General features: G+C 37.9%; 1 protein-coding gene across 1 annotated transcript in view; it reads right to left on the minus strand.

The window, feature by feature from the left end:
- Window positions 1-2,014: 2,014 nt before the first annotated feature.
- The window catches only part of LOC141109852 (zona pellucida-like domain-containing protein 1), a 29,437-nt gene continuing 11,680 nt past the window's right edge, over window positions 2,015-19,771 (minus strand). The window contains exons 2-10 of the mRNA XM_073601110.1: window positions 18,491-18,717; window positions 13,273-13,460; window positions 11,551-11,623; window positions 10,360-10,457; window positions 9,625-9,705; window positions 6,318-6,489; window positions 5,323-5,449; window positions 4,501-4,533; window positions 2,015-2,196 (exon numbers count right to left, since the gene is read on the minus strand). Coding sequence (XP_073457211.1) covers window positions 2,015-2,196; window positions 4,501-4,533; window positions 5,323-5,449; window positions 6,318-6,489; window positions 9,625-9,705; window positions 10,360-10,457; window positions 11,551-11,623; window positions 13,273-13,460; window positions 18,491-18,717 — 1,181 coding nt within the window. The remainder of the gene's footprint in view (window positions 2,197-4,500; window positions 4,534-5,322; window positions 5,450-6,317; window positions 6,490-9,624; window positions 9,706-10,359; window positions 10,458-11,550; window positions 11,624-13,272; window positions 13,461-18,490; window positions 18,718-19,771) is intronic.

A 19,771-nucleotide genomic window follows, 5' to 3' on the forward strand; every position in this document is an offset into this window, starting at 1 on the left:
TTTTTCTCCATCAGCCAGCTAATGTGACCCCAGTTCTGATGGAGAGGGTTACAGAAGGGTCAAACAAGGATGTTGTGGAGGCAAAAGACATCCTCCTTATTAACTGATGATGTCATTGGTTGGTAGGATGCCAGTGTCTATAAAGTAATTAATCTACCTGCTGGCTTGTATACAATTTTCATACATTTTTAGGCATTTTGCCAAGGCACCCTGAAGAAACCTCAAGGCACCCCAGGGTGCCTGGTCACCCTGGTTGAAAAAGGCTGGTGTACAGTAACGCATGACTGCTCAATTGCCAGTTAAAGTAGCACGGTGCTGAATAGCAAAAAATGCCCTGGTGATGAAGCTGGGGAAAACCTCCCAGAGCTCAAGTGATTAAATAAAAAATCACATTACTCATGGTTTAGCCCCTGTGGGCTCTGTGTAAGAAAGCTTGCCTCTCAAAAATGCGTCAGTTAACTTGTATCAACTCAAGGTTGTTGGAGGAACTTCTATTGACCACCAGAGAACATGATAATTGGTTGCATTCCTTTTATTTACTACTTTTGTAAGTAGATTTTTATCTTATTTAAAAAAATATCTTCTGTATGTATGTTTGGTGCTGATTGAAGATTTTTACCACCTGCAGAGAGCAGCAAGGATGTGAACGATTCCATGGCATCATTGGAACTGGATGTGTATAAGAAGAATTTTTTAGCCAAGTACTTGACTTATATCCATTTACACTCAAGTAAAGACATAGTATTTGTTTTGCACCAATATGTGAGGTTTACAGAGTTCTGCTTTATGAATCACTGTTGCATGGATTTAGAGGGAGGCGAAAGAAACCTCAGAAATATTTCTGACCAATTATGTCTTAAAGGAGAAAAAAATATATAGGGGTGGGCGTGAGGTGATGAGGAATCCAAAGCAATTAATTATGACTTTGCATCAATTTATGCCAGTTAGAAGAATGAAAGATGGCTGCTGATTAGTTGCTGCCCGTTAGAGCCCTTTGCTTTTGTGACAAAACATAAATTGTTTTTGGTTTGGGTAAAGAAAAGAGGGTAATTAAAATTTTGGTTTAAGTCCCTGGAAACTGTAAGCACCCTTTGCATCTAGGAACCATACATTAAAAAACAAATTCTACCCAATTATTATATCCTTCTACATTACGTACATACAGTACAGTGCACATTACATAAATGTAGGGATGGAGATAAGTATTTCAAGGCAGAATAAAAAAATGTAATCTAAGTGGGATTTAATTATTTTTAACCCAAACTGAACATTTTTTTTATTATTGTTATGTCCTAGCACTGCAGCCATTGCTAAACATCCCTGGGTCGGCAGCAGGGTCAGTGCTAGAGGTCTGAATTGCTGCTGCCATACAAACTTCAGATCTCGAGGGGTCTTACATGTTCCCTGCACAGTTTTCCAATCAACAATGCTCATATTTACAAGTGATGTTATTGATTGGAGCACAGTGCAGGTGGTGTATCCACCACCCAAATCTAGGGAACTGCACTCTGTGTGAAAGCAATGATCTGGATCTCCAGCATGCTGCCTCCTGCAGCACTAGAACAGAAAAAAATCTAATATAGCCTTTACTTTTTAGGCAGTCTGACTGCATAATAACAACATGGCTTTAGTTTTAAAGTATCTCAATCACATTCAGATTAACTTGTTTTGGATCTGCCTGGAAAAATAGAACAAAAAAAAGCATGGGTTCAGCTGAGTTTTAATAAGTGTTTAAATAAGAAGTTTAAAAAAACAAGTAAAGTTGATCATAAATTTTATTAGGCAAGTAACAAATAACCAATCTAAATCAAAAGTAATCATTGCAATATAGAAAAATAATTCAGACTAATATGCTCCATGTAATGAACAATCAGAACTAAATTATATTATACAGATTACAAGTTTAAAAGTTAATTTGTATCACCCTGAGAGATAAATTCAACACTTCCTTCAATTTAAAGTGATTTAAGAAGATCATTTCTGAGGAATATATTACTATGTTTTGTTAAAGTGCTTATTTTCCATTAAAGGTGAAGTTATCTACTCCCATCTTCTCATTCTGAGATGCCCGATGTCTTGACATTTTATATAACATGAAACCAGCCATCACCAATACAGCCACCAAAATTACAGCAATAATCAGTCCAACAATGAGTCCAATCAAATTTGCCTCAAGCTTCTGTATGGCTGACCCACCTAAAAAAAAAAAAAAATACAGAACACCATAATCATTTATCATTTTTACCTAAAACCCAAATAACTATAAATATGCCGTTGCTTTGTATTGTAGAGATGCAAAAAACATATGTGATCTGAAATTAATAATACATTGCTAAACATCCCTTATGATTTAGTAATCATATATAACGTTTAATTATTTAAATTATCTTTTTTTTGTTGATTCATGTAAGCATCAACTTGATAATACCGGAAGTGTTCTTTGCAGAGGATTACATGTGGTGCTGACTTTTTTATATGTAATTAGTGGATATTGACATGAATCATCTAATTGCTTGCTTGTATTATGATTGGTGCCCTTTCACTGTGGTTTTACATCCCATTCATAAAAGTGCGTAGTTAAATGCTAAGCTTGTCCTAAATAAACTTATTGCTATGTCCCTTGGCTTGAATTTTTTTTTATTTTCAAGCCAGTTTGCCTCTGAAACGTATGACATTAAGGGATAACTGAAATGAAATCATAAATGTTACATAACAGTGTATTTAAAGTTTATGCCTGGGCAAAAAAATTAAGTACATTCTCTAACTGGCGCACATCCATGCATATTTTGCTGCTTTAAAAATGCTGCAAGTACAGACAATGGGGGTTATTTACGAAAGGCAAATCCACTTTGCACTGAAAATGCACTTGGAAGTGTAGTCGCTCTAAATCTAAGGGGAAGATCTGAAATGAGTGGAAGCTCTGCTGATTTTATCATCCAATCATGTGCAAGCTAAAATGCTGTTTTTTATTTTCCTTGCATCTCCCCCTCGGATCTACAGCGTCTGCACTTCCAGGTGCACTTTCAGTGCAAAGTGGATTTTCCTTTAGTAAATAACCCCCAATGTTTGTTGATCCAGTGAGCTCCTAACTTTCTGTGTGCTCTGCAGTAAAATCTCAGTTAGTGTTATCAGCCTTGCCAAGTTCACCTCTGTGGACAACAGAACCCCTCCCTCTGTGTTCTGTAAACCCAAATCAGGAGCCAATAGGCTACCAGCAGGATCACCCCATGAAGACAAAGGAAAAAAATCCTTAAGAAAGGAAAAACTAATATAGTTACTACCCAGGTAAAATATTATATTTTGTTCTCAATTTTAGATAGACTTTAGGTTTCCAGAGCTACAAGATTTCCAGCTATTTCTGCCTCCATTATGTCATTTTTTGGTCAGCTAATACTAACCTTCTTGTGCAAGTTGCATGGTTTTCTGCCAAGGCAGGAATAGTCAAAATGTTTCCATTATATGTCTGCATTGTTCAGACCAAGTAAAAATGTGTTGAATTGTATGGGTACTTTAAATGTATTGATGAAGCTTTATTTACCATATCAGCACTCATTGACAAGGTCTGGGGCATAAAAGATTAGGAGATACATGGGTGCCCCCAAGCATCAAATTTACAATCTGTGATAGTTTTTTCCCTTTTCTAGCCACTCCTGGACATCTGTGGCTTTAAGTGCAGCAAAAGAACTGTAGGTATAAGGGAGTACAGTGGATGTTGAGATGTGTCACAATGCTTTTTACTGTTTAGTAACTGAAACCATCTCTCCTTTCTCTTTTTTGGTGTTTTTAGAGTTTACTAGTAGTTCTAAAATGTTTCAATAATCTAACAGTCCAAAATTATTGCCAAAAAGTGGGAAGTATTTGTTAGTTGTATGTTTTTTTAGACATTCTTTATTTAGTGATCTCCTGATTTATTGAATGTGGAGTTATGATACTTAAGTTCTAAGTCTTAAAAGAAAAGTATGGGTTTGGCTTTTTTTCCCCATTTATACTCACCTAGGTGGATGCAGCATCAGTCTGATGCTGCATCTGTCCCCCGGTGTCTCTGCACTGAGAACTGAGCCATCGAACATCGCTGATGGCTCGGTTCTCTCAGCTCCTCAAGAGGAGAGCTGCTGCCTGTCATTCAGAAGCTCTCCTGTTCTGCTCCTTCACACTCACTGGATCGCTGAGTGTCTCAGCGGCTCGCCTGGACTGATATTTGTGACATCAACAGAGAGCGGACTTCAGACCGCTCTCTGCTGAAAATGGGTCACAGGAGTGCAAAACGAATTGCACTCCTGTGACCCTTAGGAGAAGTCCAGCCAAACAAGCCCAGGCTGGACTTCTCCTTTAAGTGTACTGACAAAATAAAAAAGAACGAATTAGAATTCACTCTGCAAAGAGGAATTTTTTAAAATGTGAACCATTTATTAAATGAGATCAAATATGCATGTTTACAATAGGGGTTGGTATACAGTTAACCTCAATAAAAATAGCAAAAAAACAAATAAAGGTACTCACTACTTGACTGACTTGAGATTAGGTCTGTTAATTCTAAAAGAAAAAAATTTGAAAACTTTGTAAGCAATACGCTACTAATTATGAAAACAATATATTTGATGAACTTCAGGCAAACAGCGAAAAGTTGAGATACATATAGTATATAAGGATTGTATCGCTATCCAAATGGTTTGTTATCCAAGTTTTCCTATCAGACACCTTCTTTCACCAAGTCTGTGATTGGACAGTGAAAGAGGACCAGCACATTTTCAATTTTTAAGTTGACTTACAGCAACAAGAAAGCTATCAATGGCCCCTTACTATCCCCGTTTGCAGTAGTGTTTACAAGAGCCTAATATCAAGACAGATTTATGTACCTATGTTAGTTTGAAGCAAAAACACATTTTTTGATTTTTTTATGAATACATGGCTAAATTAAATTGTGTTTTTACATTTAAATCTTCCTGGAGTTACTAATACTACATTCTAAACATTTTTTTGTATAGACAGGGTGGGAAAGTGATATTAGATCTACAAAATTATTACTGTCCCTTCCCATTAAGGAGGATTTCTTGCCTTCCGTCTTAATGATGCATATTCACTTATGATGTATTAGGTGTAGTAGAAACTTGATGAGAAGCTAGAGCATAATGCAATAAATATGTACTGTAATTCATATATTCTAAAAATTTAAAATCAACGTATCTTTTTTTTTTATAATATAAAAGTTATCAAATAGGTTTAATTACCCTTTGGGATTGCATCAGTAAATAGTCCAGAAATTACTTCTAAATCTACGGAACATTTTTTAACATTGATAAATACATATTTGTCTTATCCAACCTGCATCACTTAGGGCAATAGGTCCAGATGACACAGTGACCTGTTCTGTGGTTCCTTCGGTTGCTGCCATGCTTGCAGCTCTTCTCCTTCTTGGTGCAGGGGTTGTTTGGTTTACACTATTGCAAGCCTGTATGTTCGGATTGATATAATATAGTTATTTTCTTCCAACTTATATAGTGTTATCATATTTTAAAGTGTTTGCAGCAGATAAAAATAAAAACATTTCCTTTCACATGATAAGCATAATCCTAGCTTTTTTACCCAGAATATAGTCATGGGTGTTTAAGCACAAAGAGTACAAAGTTCAAGTATATATTGTAATGGAGAGGTAAAGCTCAAAGTTTACATTTCACATAGATGGTCTTATTTTTCCTTTTTAACATTACATGGGGATGCACACACTGGTAAATCTAATCTATTTGTGTAAGCTGACTGTTGGTGCATTAGTAGGATGAGAAACATAGAAAGGATAGAAGGTTGTTATCTGATCCTTTTTCTGTCATTATCATTGAATGTGCTTAGTTTACTTTTATAAATATTTGTTGGTTAATCGTGATGTACTAATCAATTTAGTTAAACTGTGCACATCTTAACTATGAACATTTTTACACCAAAATACCTGCTATGTGTCTTTGATATGATTTTAGTGTCCAGTGGAAAGGGTATGGCATTTCTCAATATCCTAGTTGAAATTTTTGGAGACTGGTAACACTTGTAGATCAGCTGAAAACCTGTGCTTAGCCTATTAAAGCCATGCTGGAGGTAAATGCAAATATAAACAGACAGCAGGGAAGACCCAGCTGTTAAAGAACCTAGCTCCACCCACCAAGAATATAGAAATTCATTTTGAGTGGTTTTCTCTATTAAAAAGCCATATAGGCTCCTATCAAATCTACTAAATAATGCATTCAAACATTATTTCATTCATTATGGTAAGTTTCCAGTTTGGGGGTAGTTGGGATTGTTTTCTGTCTGTTGTAAATGAATAGACATACCTGCAAATAGCTCTGACATGTCTGAGGTTGGCACAGCCTTGTTATACAGCTTATGTAGATGGTTGATACTGGCTGGCTACTGTGCTGCAAAAACCGGAACGTCTGAAAACTGAATTGGGCTGATTTTCCAGCACCATTTATAATTACTGTGGTCTTGTTGGCTGAAGAACACCTTAACAGAGTATGAGAAAAAAAATTAGAAACGCTTATCATGCGAAAATGTACTAGGGCAAAGTGTAGTAATCAATCAGAATCCATCTTTGGACCAGCTGACTATCTGAATTAAACCCTATTGGTTTCTTATCCACTTTACAGTTTAGCTTTGTTGTTTGCATTATTATATATGCCGTTGTAAGTCACTAGGGTTCATGTACACTGTATGCTCCTTAGACACCTTTCTCCTGGCAGCAGAAAAAAGCTGGAAGCTAGTAAACGTGTGTACCACTTTTAGTTTAGTTTACCCACGTTTAGCTGCATCAAGCACTTGGGTGTTAATTTACTTCATTGGCCAGAATAAATAATTTATTCTGGACATTGAAATTAATTATTGCTTAAGCTCTAAATGCGCCTAGCATTAACACGAGTTTAGATACGTCTGCATGCGTTTTTGCCATGTCTAGGGTTTTTCTGCCAAACCTCTCCTCTCCTGAATGCAATTCTTCTGTGTTTAGAAAAGTAGCACTTTATTGCCTCAAAACGCAGCTTCTCCTAAACTCTGGTAAAAGCCTATGTGTGCATGAACACATAGGGGTTGATTTACTAAAACTGGAGAGTGCAAAATCTGGTGCATCTCTGCATAGAAACCAAACAGCTTTTTTTGCCAAAGCTTAATTGGACAACCCAAAGCTAGAAACTGATTGGCTACCATGCACAGCTGCACCAGATTTTGCACTCTCCAGTTTTAGTAAATCAGCCCCAGAGGCTTTTATTGAGTTGTGTTCAAGGGCTTTGGCAAAAAACGGCAAAATCTCCAAAAACGTGAGTTTAGGAGCAGCAGTGTGCATGAGGCCTAAAAAACCTTTCCTACTTAAGTTTGTGAATTTTGCTATTTTTTTTAAGTATGGTATAGCTAGTAGTAGTAAGTCATATTTAACAGGACCTATAATATAGCATTGAAGGCATTTTGAAGCTTATCCATGCAGTATCTTCAGTTCTAATGAGTGCATTAGACTCAGCACATACTGCAGCATTTATAGCCACGTGGGTAACTCAGTCATCTTTATTCAGTCATGATGGTAATGTCAAGGTAGATGTTATTTGTCCATAAACATTATGGAAGATATACAGATCTGCGAGACCACCCTGCTATATATACACAACCCCATTCCCTGGTGTCAGAAAGTCTGCATATGTGTTAATCCTTTGATTTACATGACTGAGACTCATTGGAACTGAAGAAAAGGTTTGAGTAAGCTGTGAAATATCTTCAACAATACAGAAGAAGTCCATTTGAACCTAAATAACTACTGCTAGCTTGACTACTTAAGTAAAAAAAAAAGAAGTTTTAATCCAGAAAACAGGGGGTATTGAAGTGCACTTTGCTGCACTGCCATAAACAATATATTGGTGCACCATTTTATTCTTACATTTAGTAAGTGCCACAGCAAACACCCCAATCAACTGGTGGTGGAGGTACAAAGCCATAATGAAATAGCTATGATGGAAGGAATTTTATGTCTAATGCCCCGTACACACGGTCGGATTTTCCGACGGAAAATGTGTGATAGGACCTTGTTGTCGGAAATTCCGACCGTGTGTAGACTCCATCACACATTTTCCATCGGATTTTCCGAAACACAAAGTTTGAGAACAGGTTATAAAATTTTCCGTCAACAAAATCCGTTGTCGGAATTTCCGATCGTGTGTACACAAATCCGACGCACAAAGTGCCACGCATGCTCAAAATAAATAAAGAGATGAAAGCTATTGGCTACTGCCCCATTTATAGTCCCGTCGTATGTGTTTTACGTCACCGCATTCAGAATGATCGGATTTTCCGACAACTTTGTGTGACCGTGTGTATGCAAGACAAGTTTGAGCCAACATCCGTCGGAAAAAATCCTAGGATTTTGTTGTTGGAATGTCCGATCAATGTCCGACCGTGTGTACGGGGCATAAGAGCTTTCCTGTTGCTTTAAATGACATCTATCATAGTAGTGAAAAGAAATAACAGTGGTTAGCAAAGCATTGCTGCCATACTTAGCACCTAGTTTCGAGGCCTTACAAACGAAACATAGAAATTTTTGCAAATGCAGAACTTGCATTAAAGACTGGGAAGGATGGGCAGACAAGACACAATCTATGTAGTGAACAAATTGCAGCTCAGGCTATTACCAGCCTTTTCCTCCCTCTAATGTCCCGTACACACGGTCGGACTTTGTTCGGACATTCTGACAACAAAATCCTAGGATTTTTTCAGACGGATGTTGGCTCAAACTTGTCTTGCATACACACGGTCACACAAAGTTGTCGGAAAATCCGATCGTTCTAAACGCGGGTGACGTAAAACACGTACGTCAGGACTATAAACGGGGCAGTGGCCAATAGCTTTCATCTCTTTATTTATTCTGAGCATGCGTGGCACTTTGTCCGTCGGATTTGTGTACACACTATCGGAATTTCCGACAACGGATTTTGTTGTCAGAAAATTTTATATCCTGCTCTCAAACTTTGTGTGTCGAAAAATCCGATGGAAAATGTGTGATGGAGCCTACACACGGTCGGAATTTCCGACAACAAGGTCCTATCACACATTTTCCGTCGGAAAATCCGACCGTGTGTACGGGGCATAAAGCTCCCAAATTGCTGTTTCTGGTAGAGCACATTCTCAAAATGGCTGGACTGAGCTGATGGTTAGGCCACGGAGCATTTAAATGAATCTTCCAACCCTCTTGCCTTATCAATATATTGTTATACCTAGCCTGTGCCTTTTGTTCACTTCACCTAAAAGGTAACAAATCACACCCCATACCTGTTATAAAGTAGTGGGTGCTCTAGTGACTAGATAATAAATGGCATGCACAATTCAAAGAATATGTTACTGTCACCAACCCTCTAAGAGTATTCAAACAGTGATTATATTCAGTTACAGTCAACATGTTCAATGTTTCAGGGACTTGAAAGAACCCCTTCATGAAGGCAACAGTGCAGCAGACGAGAGAACTCATGAACATTGCTTTAGTGAACAAGCCTAGTTCAACTAGCCATTGCTTCTATACGGTTGAAGCTATAAGAAGGGAGCAAACTCATTGTGAACATACACCTCTACAGCATGCCTTTTGGCTGAATCCACTGAAGCACAACATACCCAGTCAAAAGGCTAAATTTGTCAATAGTTGTTGACAGCGGTGATGGAGTTGCAAAACACTCATCCAGGAGAACGTTGAAGCTAGATGAAAAAGGGGAAAAAACATAATTAGAACTTGATTTTCAGTTATATGTTTAGTGTGGAAGATATAAATACATATTTGAATTTGATGCTGGTATTTTCTAATTATTTTATGCTAAAATTATGAATTAGTTATGTTTAGGAGCTCCTAATCTGCATAATGTTTGCATAGGTGTGCTTCAGTAACCTCTTACAATCCTAATACATATAGGTGGCTGGAGGTGACTTTGTCACTATGAGGTTCAAATTAAAATAACCCCCCACACACACACCCAAAAGCAGATACTTTGTACATACTGTTCTGGAAGACTTTGTCTTAAAAATCTACCACATAGCAGATCCATGGCCACTGCAGGTATGTAACACTTCTGAGTGTGTTGAATAGCTGCTCCTCTGTGGTTCCTCCGGATGGAGCATATTTCCTGTAGATAGTAGAAAGTCTACAGCAGGAGGAGCAGGTATTTGACACAAATCGAAGTCTCAGATACCTGCACTGGCCGAGGATCTGCTACACAATGGGTTTAAAAGGCATGGCACACCAAGTAAGTATACAGCATCTCTTTATTCAGGGGGTTTCGTTTTTTGTTTTTTTTTGTACTGTGGGGGCATTATACTCTAAGCACATTGAGGGTAAGCCTTGAAACAAAACCTTACTTTGCTGTTAAATTTGTGGCTGTCACTTGAACATATACATTCTGTTTCAGTGGAAGTGCCGTTCCATTAACTTGCAGTGGTATGGTAAAATTTGCATCCTGTAAAAAACATATTCCTTTAAACAACATGGGAATATAAATTTGTATACTGAATTGCTTTTATTTTTACAAGCATGGTGTTGCACTTAATTGAAACTTAATGGAATTAATTAAATAATTAATTGAAACGTAATGGAAACTTAATGGAAATAAGAGAAATCTGTAGGCTGCCATTGCTAATTTTCCTTATGAAATGCTAGTTGCCTCGCTGTCATACTGGTGATAACTTCCCCAATCTCTGAGCTACTCAACTGAAACAAGCATAGAGATAAAGAATTCTGAATTTTCTCTGTATTTTTTATTAGTTACATGTTTGTTCCAGATAGGTGACTCAGAAAACATAAACGTAAATGACAGCCAAGCAACCAGCATTTTAAAAGAAATAGTCCAGAAATGGCAGCCTCTGTGCTTCTTTCATGAAGAATATGAGTAGTTGCTTTTATTGGAAGCAACTATGGGGTTGATTTACTAAACAAAAATAGGTAGTTCATGTTGCAAGGGATGTTGCACTTTGCAAGGGAATTTGCCCCAGAGCTTAGTGAATGGGGTGAAGCTCTGCCAACTTCCATCATCCAATCATGTGCAAGCAAAACTATTGTTTATTTTTATTTTCCTTGCACATGATTGGGTATTCTGTACAATGAAAACTTCACCACATTTACTACGCTCTGGGGCCAATTCCTGTGCAAACTACAACTTCCCTTGCAAAGTAAACAGCCTATTTGCCTTAGTAAATCTACCATTATATTAGTCTGATACAGAGATAGGATCAGGCGAATTTAATTCTTTTGTGTCATGGGAAGCAGCAGTGGTAAGCCCTGCCCTTTCTGGGTATTATTGCTTCTATTAACAGTTCCAGAATGGGAATTTTTCAGACTGTGAAGTGCAGACAGTAAGAAGAGGCACCCAAGAGGAACTCCTCACACCATTATCAGGCTTGAATATTAGACCAAAAACAAGTAGAATAATAAATTAGCCCACAATTGCACATTATTTTACAAAACAGAAAATGCCAATTCCAGAACTACAAGTACAAATATAAACATTATATACAATGAAGGGTTTAAATTGCATTGTTTCTAAGAATACTTACAGCATATAGTTGCATACTTAAGGTGCTGATGAAGCTACCATTATTTGTGTTGACAGCAACATTTGCTGAAGATCTGAAAGTAAATTCATGTTGATGTAATTAGTTAATTAAATTAGCTTATATTTTTAATTACAACATACTAATATTAACATATTTTATATAACAATAACAGATTTTGTCTTATTTTAATTGAATTTCTCAGGATCCTGTACATTTTTTTATATTTTGGGGATCTAAAACTGTATTACTTGACAGAGCTCCATTGAGGAAATCTTTTCTAATCCTTGAAACCCCAAAGAATATCGTGGAACCCCATTTGCAGTCCCAGCACATATGTTGTGCTTGTCAATTTATGCTACCAGGGGTGTATTTAAAAGGATAACTATACATTTAAACATGTTACCTTTTAACATATCTAGGGAAACAATGGCATTTCGCAAATACAAATTCTTATATTTTTTTTTTAACAAACAGTTATAAGTAGGCAACCCCTATAGGTGTTTATATTGATGATATTATCCTTGTTCTTATGTGATATCTAAACTCATGCAGGGATGCCTGTTTCTACCAGTTTTTGATCTCTTGAGATTACAGGAGTACTTTGCAAAACAGAAATAATCATACAGTATATGGCTCTTGGCAAAAAGAGCACTGACTCAAACAGGTGTGTGGAGCAAAAGCCCCCCTTTTTTCTTATTGCTTGTCTACAGGTACAGTGCATCATGCAGACAAGCTAAATGTAAACAAAGGAACGTTTGCAATGGCCCTAATGTGTACACCCAGGGGGTCAACTCCGGTGGGTGAGTGCAAAAACTGGTGGGGGCACAAATGGTGGATTGCTGTGGAGGAGGTTCATATGCACAAGAGCACTTTTATTTAAAGCATCATCACTTGTGTAGCTTAAGCACATATGCACGCTTGGACTTTTTGATGGACTATTTATGCACTTTAGTGTGTTTTGTATGTACTTTGCTAATTACTGCATGGTATTTATAATTGTTTCATATTTAGGGGATTTATGATTGCTACTTTTTGTGGATATATACGCATTCTTCTTATCTTACCTATTTATTTATATACTTTTTTCACTATAGTCTGGATAGGGTAAGTTTGATCCATGGCAGTAGTGTTTTTTAATAAGTTCATGCTAGCCAGGAACTATGTTTCAGGGCTTGATGGCCAACTTTTATTTAACGCGAAAAAAAACATTCTACAAAATAAACGATTGCTCTTGCAGGGGTTTTCATCACCAATTTACAAACACAACGGAAAGGTTACCCCACAAGAGTGTTCAGCATTCCTCCTCCAATTCTTTAAAACGCACAGGTGCTTCCTTCAGCTTTCTCTGCTGCTCAGGCCTCAAACTCAGACCTTTTTGGTTTGGTCCCTCAGACAAATTCACAGTACCTACTGTGTTCACATGCATTCTATGCATCTCGCTCCCGCATCCTCTTCATATCACTCACAGCTCCCTGCAGCACAGGACCCACTCCCTGACCCGGACAGGTTTCCTCCTGTCTCCTACATGGAGTCCTGAACTGCTGTCAGGCCTTTATATATAAAGGGTGTACACACCTGCTCATGCACAGTCTGCTGATTTCAAAGACTTCATCTCACACAGGACTCGTTGAAGCCTTTGGACACCAGAACCCAATCCAGGAAATACAAAACCTGGAGAAATCTGTTTTTTAATGTTATTAAATCCATACTTTATATACTTACGTTAGCAGTTCAATGTTGCTTAGTAAGTACTGCAGGGGGTAGTAGCAGGAGAAATTGTAGTTCAGGTTAGTACTGTAGGAAATTAGACCTGCATCTGGTGTCACTGGAGTGTTCACATATCCTGAGATGACCACTGTCTGTACATTTGAGAATTGGTGGAAGTCTCCAGTTCCAACATTGTTCTCAATCTGTGAAAAAAAAATGTTTTTTCATTACATTTTAAACAATTTAGGCAGTTCTGATAAACAGAAAATAACTAATTTAATAACAGGTGCTGTAAATTTAATTATGGAAATGTTAAAGTATTTAAAAATAGTCATAGACAGTAGATTGTTTTCACACATAGGCATGACCAGGGCCAGACTTACTATTGGGCTTGACTGGGCTCAAGCCTATGGGCCCCGCCCAATAGGGGGCCCCACGGCGCCCGGGCTACAGGGAGGAGGCCAATTGCCGGGAGGGCATCCCTTGATGTCCTCCTGTTTACTTCCCCTCTGCGCACCGCCGCGGGCAGGCATCAGGGAAGTTCTGTATTGGCCGTGTCCCTTGGACACAGCCAATCACAGATTGTGCTAAATGGCCAATCACAGCGGCCATTTAGCACTCGATCGGAGTGTCCAATGGGAGGTGATCTCAGTGGAAAACATATGAGATCATCTCTCATCGCCGGCTTTCCCTCCTCACACAGAGACAGCGTGTGAGGAGGGAGAGCTTCCGTGCTGCAGCGGTGAGTGAACACTCACACTAGTTACAGTTACACTACACAACATAGTGCCCTCTGTCTCCAGTGCCACCTATCAGTGCCAAATGTCCACATCGCCATCTGTCCCCAGTGCCACCTATCAGTCCCACCTGCCTCCAGTGCCACCTGCCCCCAGTGCCACCTGTCAGTGTCATGTGTCATCAGTGCCACGTAACAGTGCCATCTGTCATCAGTGCCACCTGTCAGTGTCACGTGCCATCTGTTATCAGTGTCACGTGTCATCAGTGCCACGTATTAGTGCCATCTGTCATCAGTGCCAGGTATTAGTGCCATCTGTCATCAGTGCCACTTGTCATCAGTGCCACATATTAGTGCCATCTGTCATCAGTGCCACGTGTCATCAGTGCCACATATTAGTGTCATTTGTCATCAGTGTCACGTTTTTCAAGCTTCAATCAGTGGTCATATAAATAGATTATTACGTTTTTTTAACATGTAACACTGTCTACGGTACCAGTCAACATTTTGTTCTATTTAAAGTAACGTATAGAAGGTAGGGCCCGAAAGTGACTCAAGCCCAAAGGCCCTAAGTCCTGCCCTGGGCATGACCGAGTAGTCCAACAATCAATACTTCAAATGACTTCTGTATTATTATGCATGCTTGTATTACCTGAGCATGCTTGCTAATGTATTGAAGGAAAAGGAGCTCAGTAGTAGCCTTGTTTCACAGGAAAAAATAATAATATGCCAAAAACATAATCTGACCTGGCTAATTTACTATCTCCTTGCAAAAAAAAATTACAGCAAAAATAAGACTGATCAGACATCAATGGCATATCATCATGTGTGCAAGTGTGTGTGGGACACACAAGCCCAGAGACAAGGGCCCCCTGCTGTCTTGTCACATGCTGCACATAGGGAGTAATGCAACTGATCCCTCACAGCACCCATCAACTGTGGCCCTCCTGCAGTTTCTGGCTTCTCCTCCTCTCCCTCCCACTGGCTTCAGGTGATTCAGGGGAGTCACAGGGTATATAACTCTAAACATAGATTTCCCCCCCCCCCCTGTACTAGCCCACTCCCTAACCAATATTATGGACTTCTATTCATTCATCTGAAGTGCAGCTGAGGCTGCAGAGAAAGGGCATGAGGACTTTATGTCCTCAGTCCCTTTCTCTGTCTCGAAGAAAAGCTATCAGGGGTCTGTTTAGAAAAATAAAAAAATATTAAAAATAACATTGTAAAAAAAAATAAAATTAACAAAAAAGAAATATAGTAAGGTATCATTCACACAGGGCATACTACAGCGTACACACATGTGAAACGGTGTTTACCTGCACAAGGAACACCTGTATATCCCCATGTAGGCAAACACGGCCTCACACAGGCATACGTTTTTGTATGCCCCATGTGAACAAGTAGTAGGAGGAATCTAGAAGGAATTTTGTAAGTTATGTTGTATTTATGTGTGCTAATTATGATTTTAGTGTATGTTTAGTGAAAATACTGTTTTGATAAACATTTGGGAACTATTGCGGAGCCTAAAAAATCAACTTCTTTTGTTCAGGTCTTGTGCTTTCCGAAAATTTATGATTTACAAAACTCTGAAAGCTATAAGTGAAAAATGATAACCTTCAGATTTTTAGACTAAATTGTTGTGATACAATTTTTCATACCTTCAATTTTCACAGTTTCACAAAGAGGAACTATTTAAAATTTACACATATTTGCTATTTATTAACTCAATACAGTATATATATATATGTGTGTGTGTGTATATATATATATATATATATATATATATATATATATATATATATATATTTAGTAGGAATTTAGGCAGAATGTTTTACGTTTTTCTGTCTTTGTGTCTGCTAATAATTATTTTTTTGTTCTACAGGTCACGTGCTTTCAGAAAATGGATGACTTGGGGGGTCTTTTACAAAACTCAAAACCTATAAGTGAAAAATGATAACCGAATTTTGCTGAATTTTGTAAGTTTTGCTGTCTTTGTGTCTACTAATAATGATTTGAGTGTATTTTTAGTGAAAATAATGTTTTGGTAAACATTTGCGCAAAAATTACAAGCCCTAAAAAATCCTGACTCCCTTACTGGATATATGATGTACGTCACATAGTCCTGACCAAAGTGTTCATTAGCTCAACAGTTGTTGGTTTTAATTAAGTTTTCTTCTGATCTTTTGTCCTGAGGTTAATTTGTATCTGTGAGACTTTCAGTTGCAGTACAGTAAATTGGAGTATTTTGTGGGTACCACGACTGCATCATATGTGTGGAGTGTATACAGGGAGTGAGCTCAGGTTCTGTTTAATCACTCCCCTTTAAGCCACTTCCACTGTTAAGCACAATCTGAGCATGCCCATCATTTCCTATGGCGCGTGTTGGACTTATTATCTGTTCAGTCTTTAGTTTTCCTCAAGTCTTTCATAATACTAGCCATGTTCAAATTTTGTTACACTGTTTCGACCTTTTCATTGTAAAGCCAAGCAGATTGCTTATTATGGGCATTGTTAATGTTCACATATTGTTTACATTTTTTAAAATACACAATGTCAGTGGAATTTTCATGTTTTGTCAGTGAAAAAAAAGTTGTGAGGGGGTTGGCAACCCAGTCAGGAAGGTGCTGAGTGGGAGCCAAATGGCCACACAAGGCAATGAACCCCACAACAACCATCTTAACATAACCAACTAGGCATCATCTAGGCAACAACTTTACTATATAAGAAAAATACACTACCTAAAACCACTGAAAGCTACAGAAAACCACACCCAATTTTTGCCACGGCATGCTGGGTGCGCCACCCTTTTTTTTTTATCTGGCAGAAAGGCCCAAGGTATACTCTTGCACACAGGCCCATTGCTTTCATAAAACACTACTGTCCTGCATCATGTTTGCTTTTGTGTACCTTTATCTCTTAGAGATTTCTATGAAACAGATTATGAAGATTTACTTGAAGTTAGTATGAAGAGTATACAACAGATCATAAAGACAATAGAGAAGACCGGAGAATAGAAACAGTTATGGTACAGGGATTCCATAAAAGACACAGGAATATAGAGGTTAGGAATTAAATGAAGCAGATTGTGGAGAAAATCAAGTTTAGCAAGAAAGGAAGCCTGCCTTAAGCTGACCATGCACTAGAAGAATTTTGTTCAAAAATGTTCTTTTCAGGCGTGTTCATTCGATTTTCAAATCTTTGGGGTCAAATCAATGTTCAATTTTAACTGTAATGACGAGAAAATTAAAAAAAAAGCAAGATGGAAAGTTTTTCTTGAACAATAATTTAACAGTGAATGTGATTTTCCTTCAGGAAACTATATTCATTCCAAAATCAAATGTTAAAAGCAACCATATTTTTGAAGTATTCTCAAACAACATTGGTCAAGTCAAGAAATGTACTGATGAAACTTTTCTTACAATTGTTTGTAAAAGCGTTCGTTCATAAATCTACTGGTATATGGCCAGCTTAAAATTGGGAAACATGCAAAGCTTTAATAGACATAGGTAACAGTAGAGAAACTGCCAGTGATTTTATATGTTTATAATGGTTATGCAAACAAAGCAAAAAACATCACTGAACCAGTATTACTAATTTAAAAGGCGACTAAATCTATCAATATGAAGGTGTGTTATGAAGAATGTGTTATCATTAGGTATGTGCTTTTACAGTACACTGTATGTTGAACAGGTATGGATATGCTGAATGGTAGCTAGTGGCTGTAAATGCTTTTGATTGTGTATTTTTTTTGTTGAAAATATTATCTAATCGAAACATTCAGTACCCTGGTATATTAACTTTATGCAATGTTATAAAGTGTATTGAATGCGCTACCACTCTTTACTTATATCAGCATTTTAAAGTATAACTGAAGGCAAATAGTTTTTTTTTTTTTCGTTTTGGATAGAGTGAAGGGGGATTAGGACTGTGCCCCTGTTAGGGAGATTCACCCTCTCTATTTGTCCTGTTTACTGCTATCATCGAAAGCAGTACATTTTGGGTTATTATTATTATTATACAGAATTTATATAGAGCCAACAGTTTGTGCAGCGCTTTACAACATGAGGGCGGACAGTACACTTACAATACAAATCAATACAGGGTTGACACCAGAACAGTAATAGAGGGGAAATCTTTCAATGAGGATACTAGCTCTGGTGACACCCCAGGATTCCTCCACTTTGGGACAAGAAGTAAAGGATAATCTCCCCTATGTGACACAGATTTTTACTCTATCCAAAAGGAAAAAAAAAGTTTTTAAGCTTTTAAAATCACCCCTCCATCCAATAAGGGTCTCTTTATTGTCCATTGAGGTACTATTATTGGACAAGAGGATGGCAGGTGGCAGGACTTGTAATGTCTGTATTGTATATACTTGGGAAAGATGCTACTTTTAAACTAAGAAAACCTTAAAGATCATATTCAGTTTTGCTTTTTTTTCTTCTATGACAAATACCAGCTTAATGTGTTCATAATAAACCTAATATTAACGCTTACCGTGATAACATTTCCACATGAATTTTGTGTGGTATCATTAATTGGGAAGTTAAAAGTTACTACTGGAGGCTCAACAGAATTGTCAATAGTTCCATTACAATAGCCCAGACTATGGTTTCCATTAAGGGTCAGCATCGTAGGGTCAAACTCGGCGTACTGAATGGGGCAGGCATTAATAGACAGTACAATACTGGATGGACCACAAGTGACTGCCAAATCACTGTTTGCTGATGAAGAAAGAAGAAGAACATAAAATACATTTGTACTGAAAATACAACATTTAACATGTCGCTTGTAAGGCTCCATTCACACTAGCGCGTTTTTTGATGCATTTTGCATTTTGCAGACATGCATGGGAATTTTTTAACATGGGTTCCTATGGAACATGTTCACATCAATGCCTTTTTGTATCTCTGCGTTTTTGGAAAGGGTCAGGGACTTTTTTTCATGCAAAATGCAGCGTTTTGCATGTAATGGAATTCAATGGACAAGCATCAAAAACGCAAGTGCACCGTTTTTGCACCGTTTTTGCACCGTTTTTGATGCGTTTTTTGCCGGTTTTTTTTGACTGTATACAGTCAAAAAAAAACTGTAAAAAAAAAAACAAAAAAAAAAAAAAAAAACGCAAAACGCTGTAAAAATGCTACAAAAACGCTGCTCAAAAACATGGCAAGCATGAAAAAAAAAACTCCAAAAACGCTCAAAAGCAACATGCATAGGTGTGAATCGAGCCTTAGTGTTACAGATCATCTCCCCTTTTCCAAGAAAGTTCATATTACAAAGATTTACAATAAAATTCCTATTACAAAGATTATTAGGCTAGGTTCGCACTATTACAGTTTCCCTGTCCCCTAATTTTTATTGGGCTGTTGTACCTGCAAAACACAGGGAAAAGGTCTCTGCACCTTTTTTAAAATGGCAGCCACAGGGAAACTATATAGTGCTATGCATTTCCCAGCATGGGAAAACACACTGTAGTGCGTAGGTCTGTCATTAAGAATTAAAGTGATGGTAAACCCAATTTGTTAGAATAACAAACATGTCATACTTACCTGCGCTGTGCAATGGCTTTGCTCAGAGCTACCCCAATCCTCCTCTTTTTGAGTCCCCCGCTAGCGCTACTGGCTCCTACCCCACTGAGTGCCCACCATAGCAAGTCACACAGAGCATGGCTCAGACCCACTCCCTCCTCATTGGCTGTGATTGACAGCAATAGGAGCCAATGTCAGGGGATAGGCCAGAGAAAATTAGCTCAGAAATCTGGCACTTTTGTCAAAATCC

This window comes from Aquarana catesbeiana, linkage group LG10 (genome assembly GCF_042186555.1).
Source record: "Aquarana catesbeiana isolate 2022-GZ linkage group LG10, ASM4218655v1, whole genome shotgun sequence".
Classification (NCBI taxonomy): Eukaryota; Metazoa; Chordata; class Amphibia; order Anura; family Ranidae; genus Aquarana; species Aquarana catesbeiana.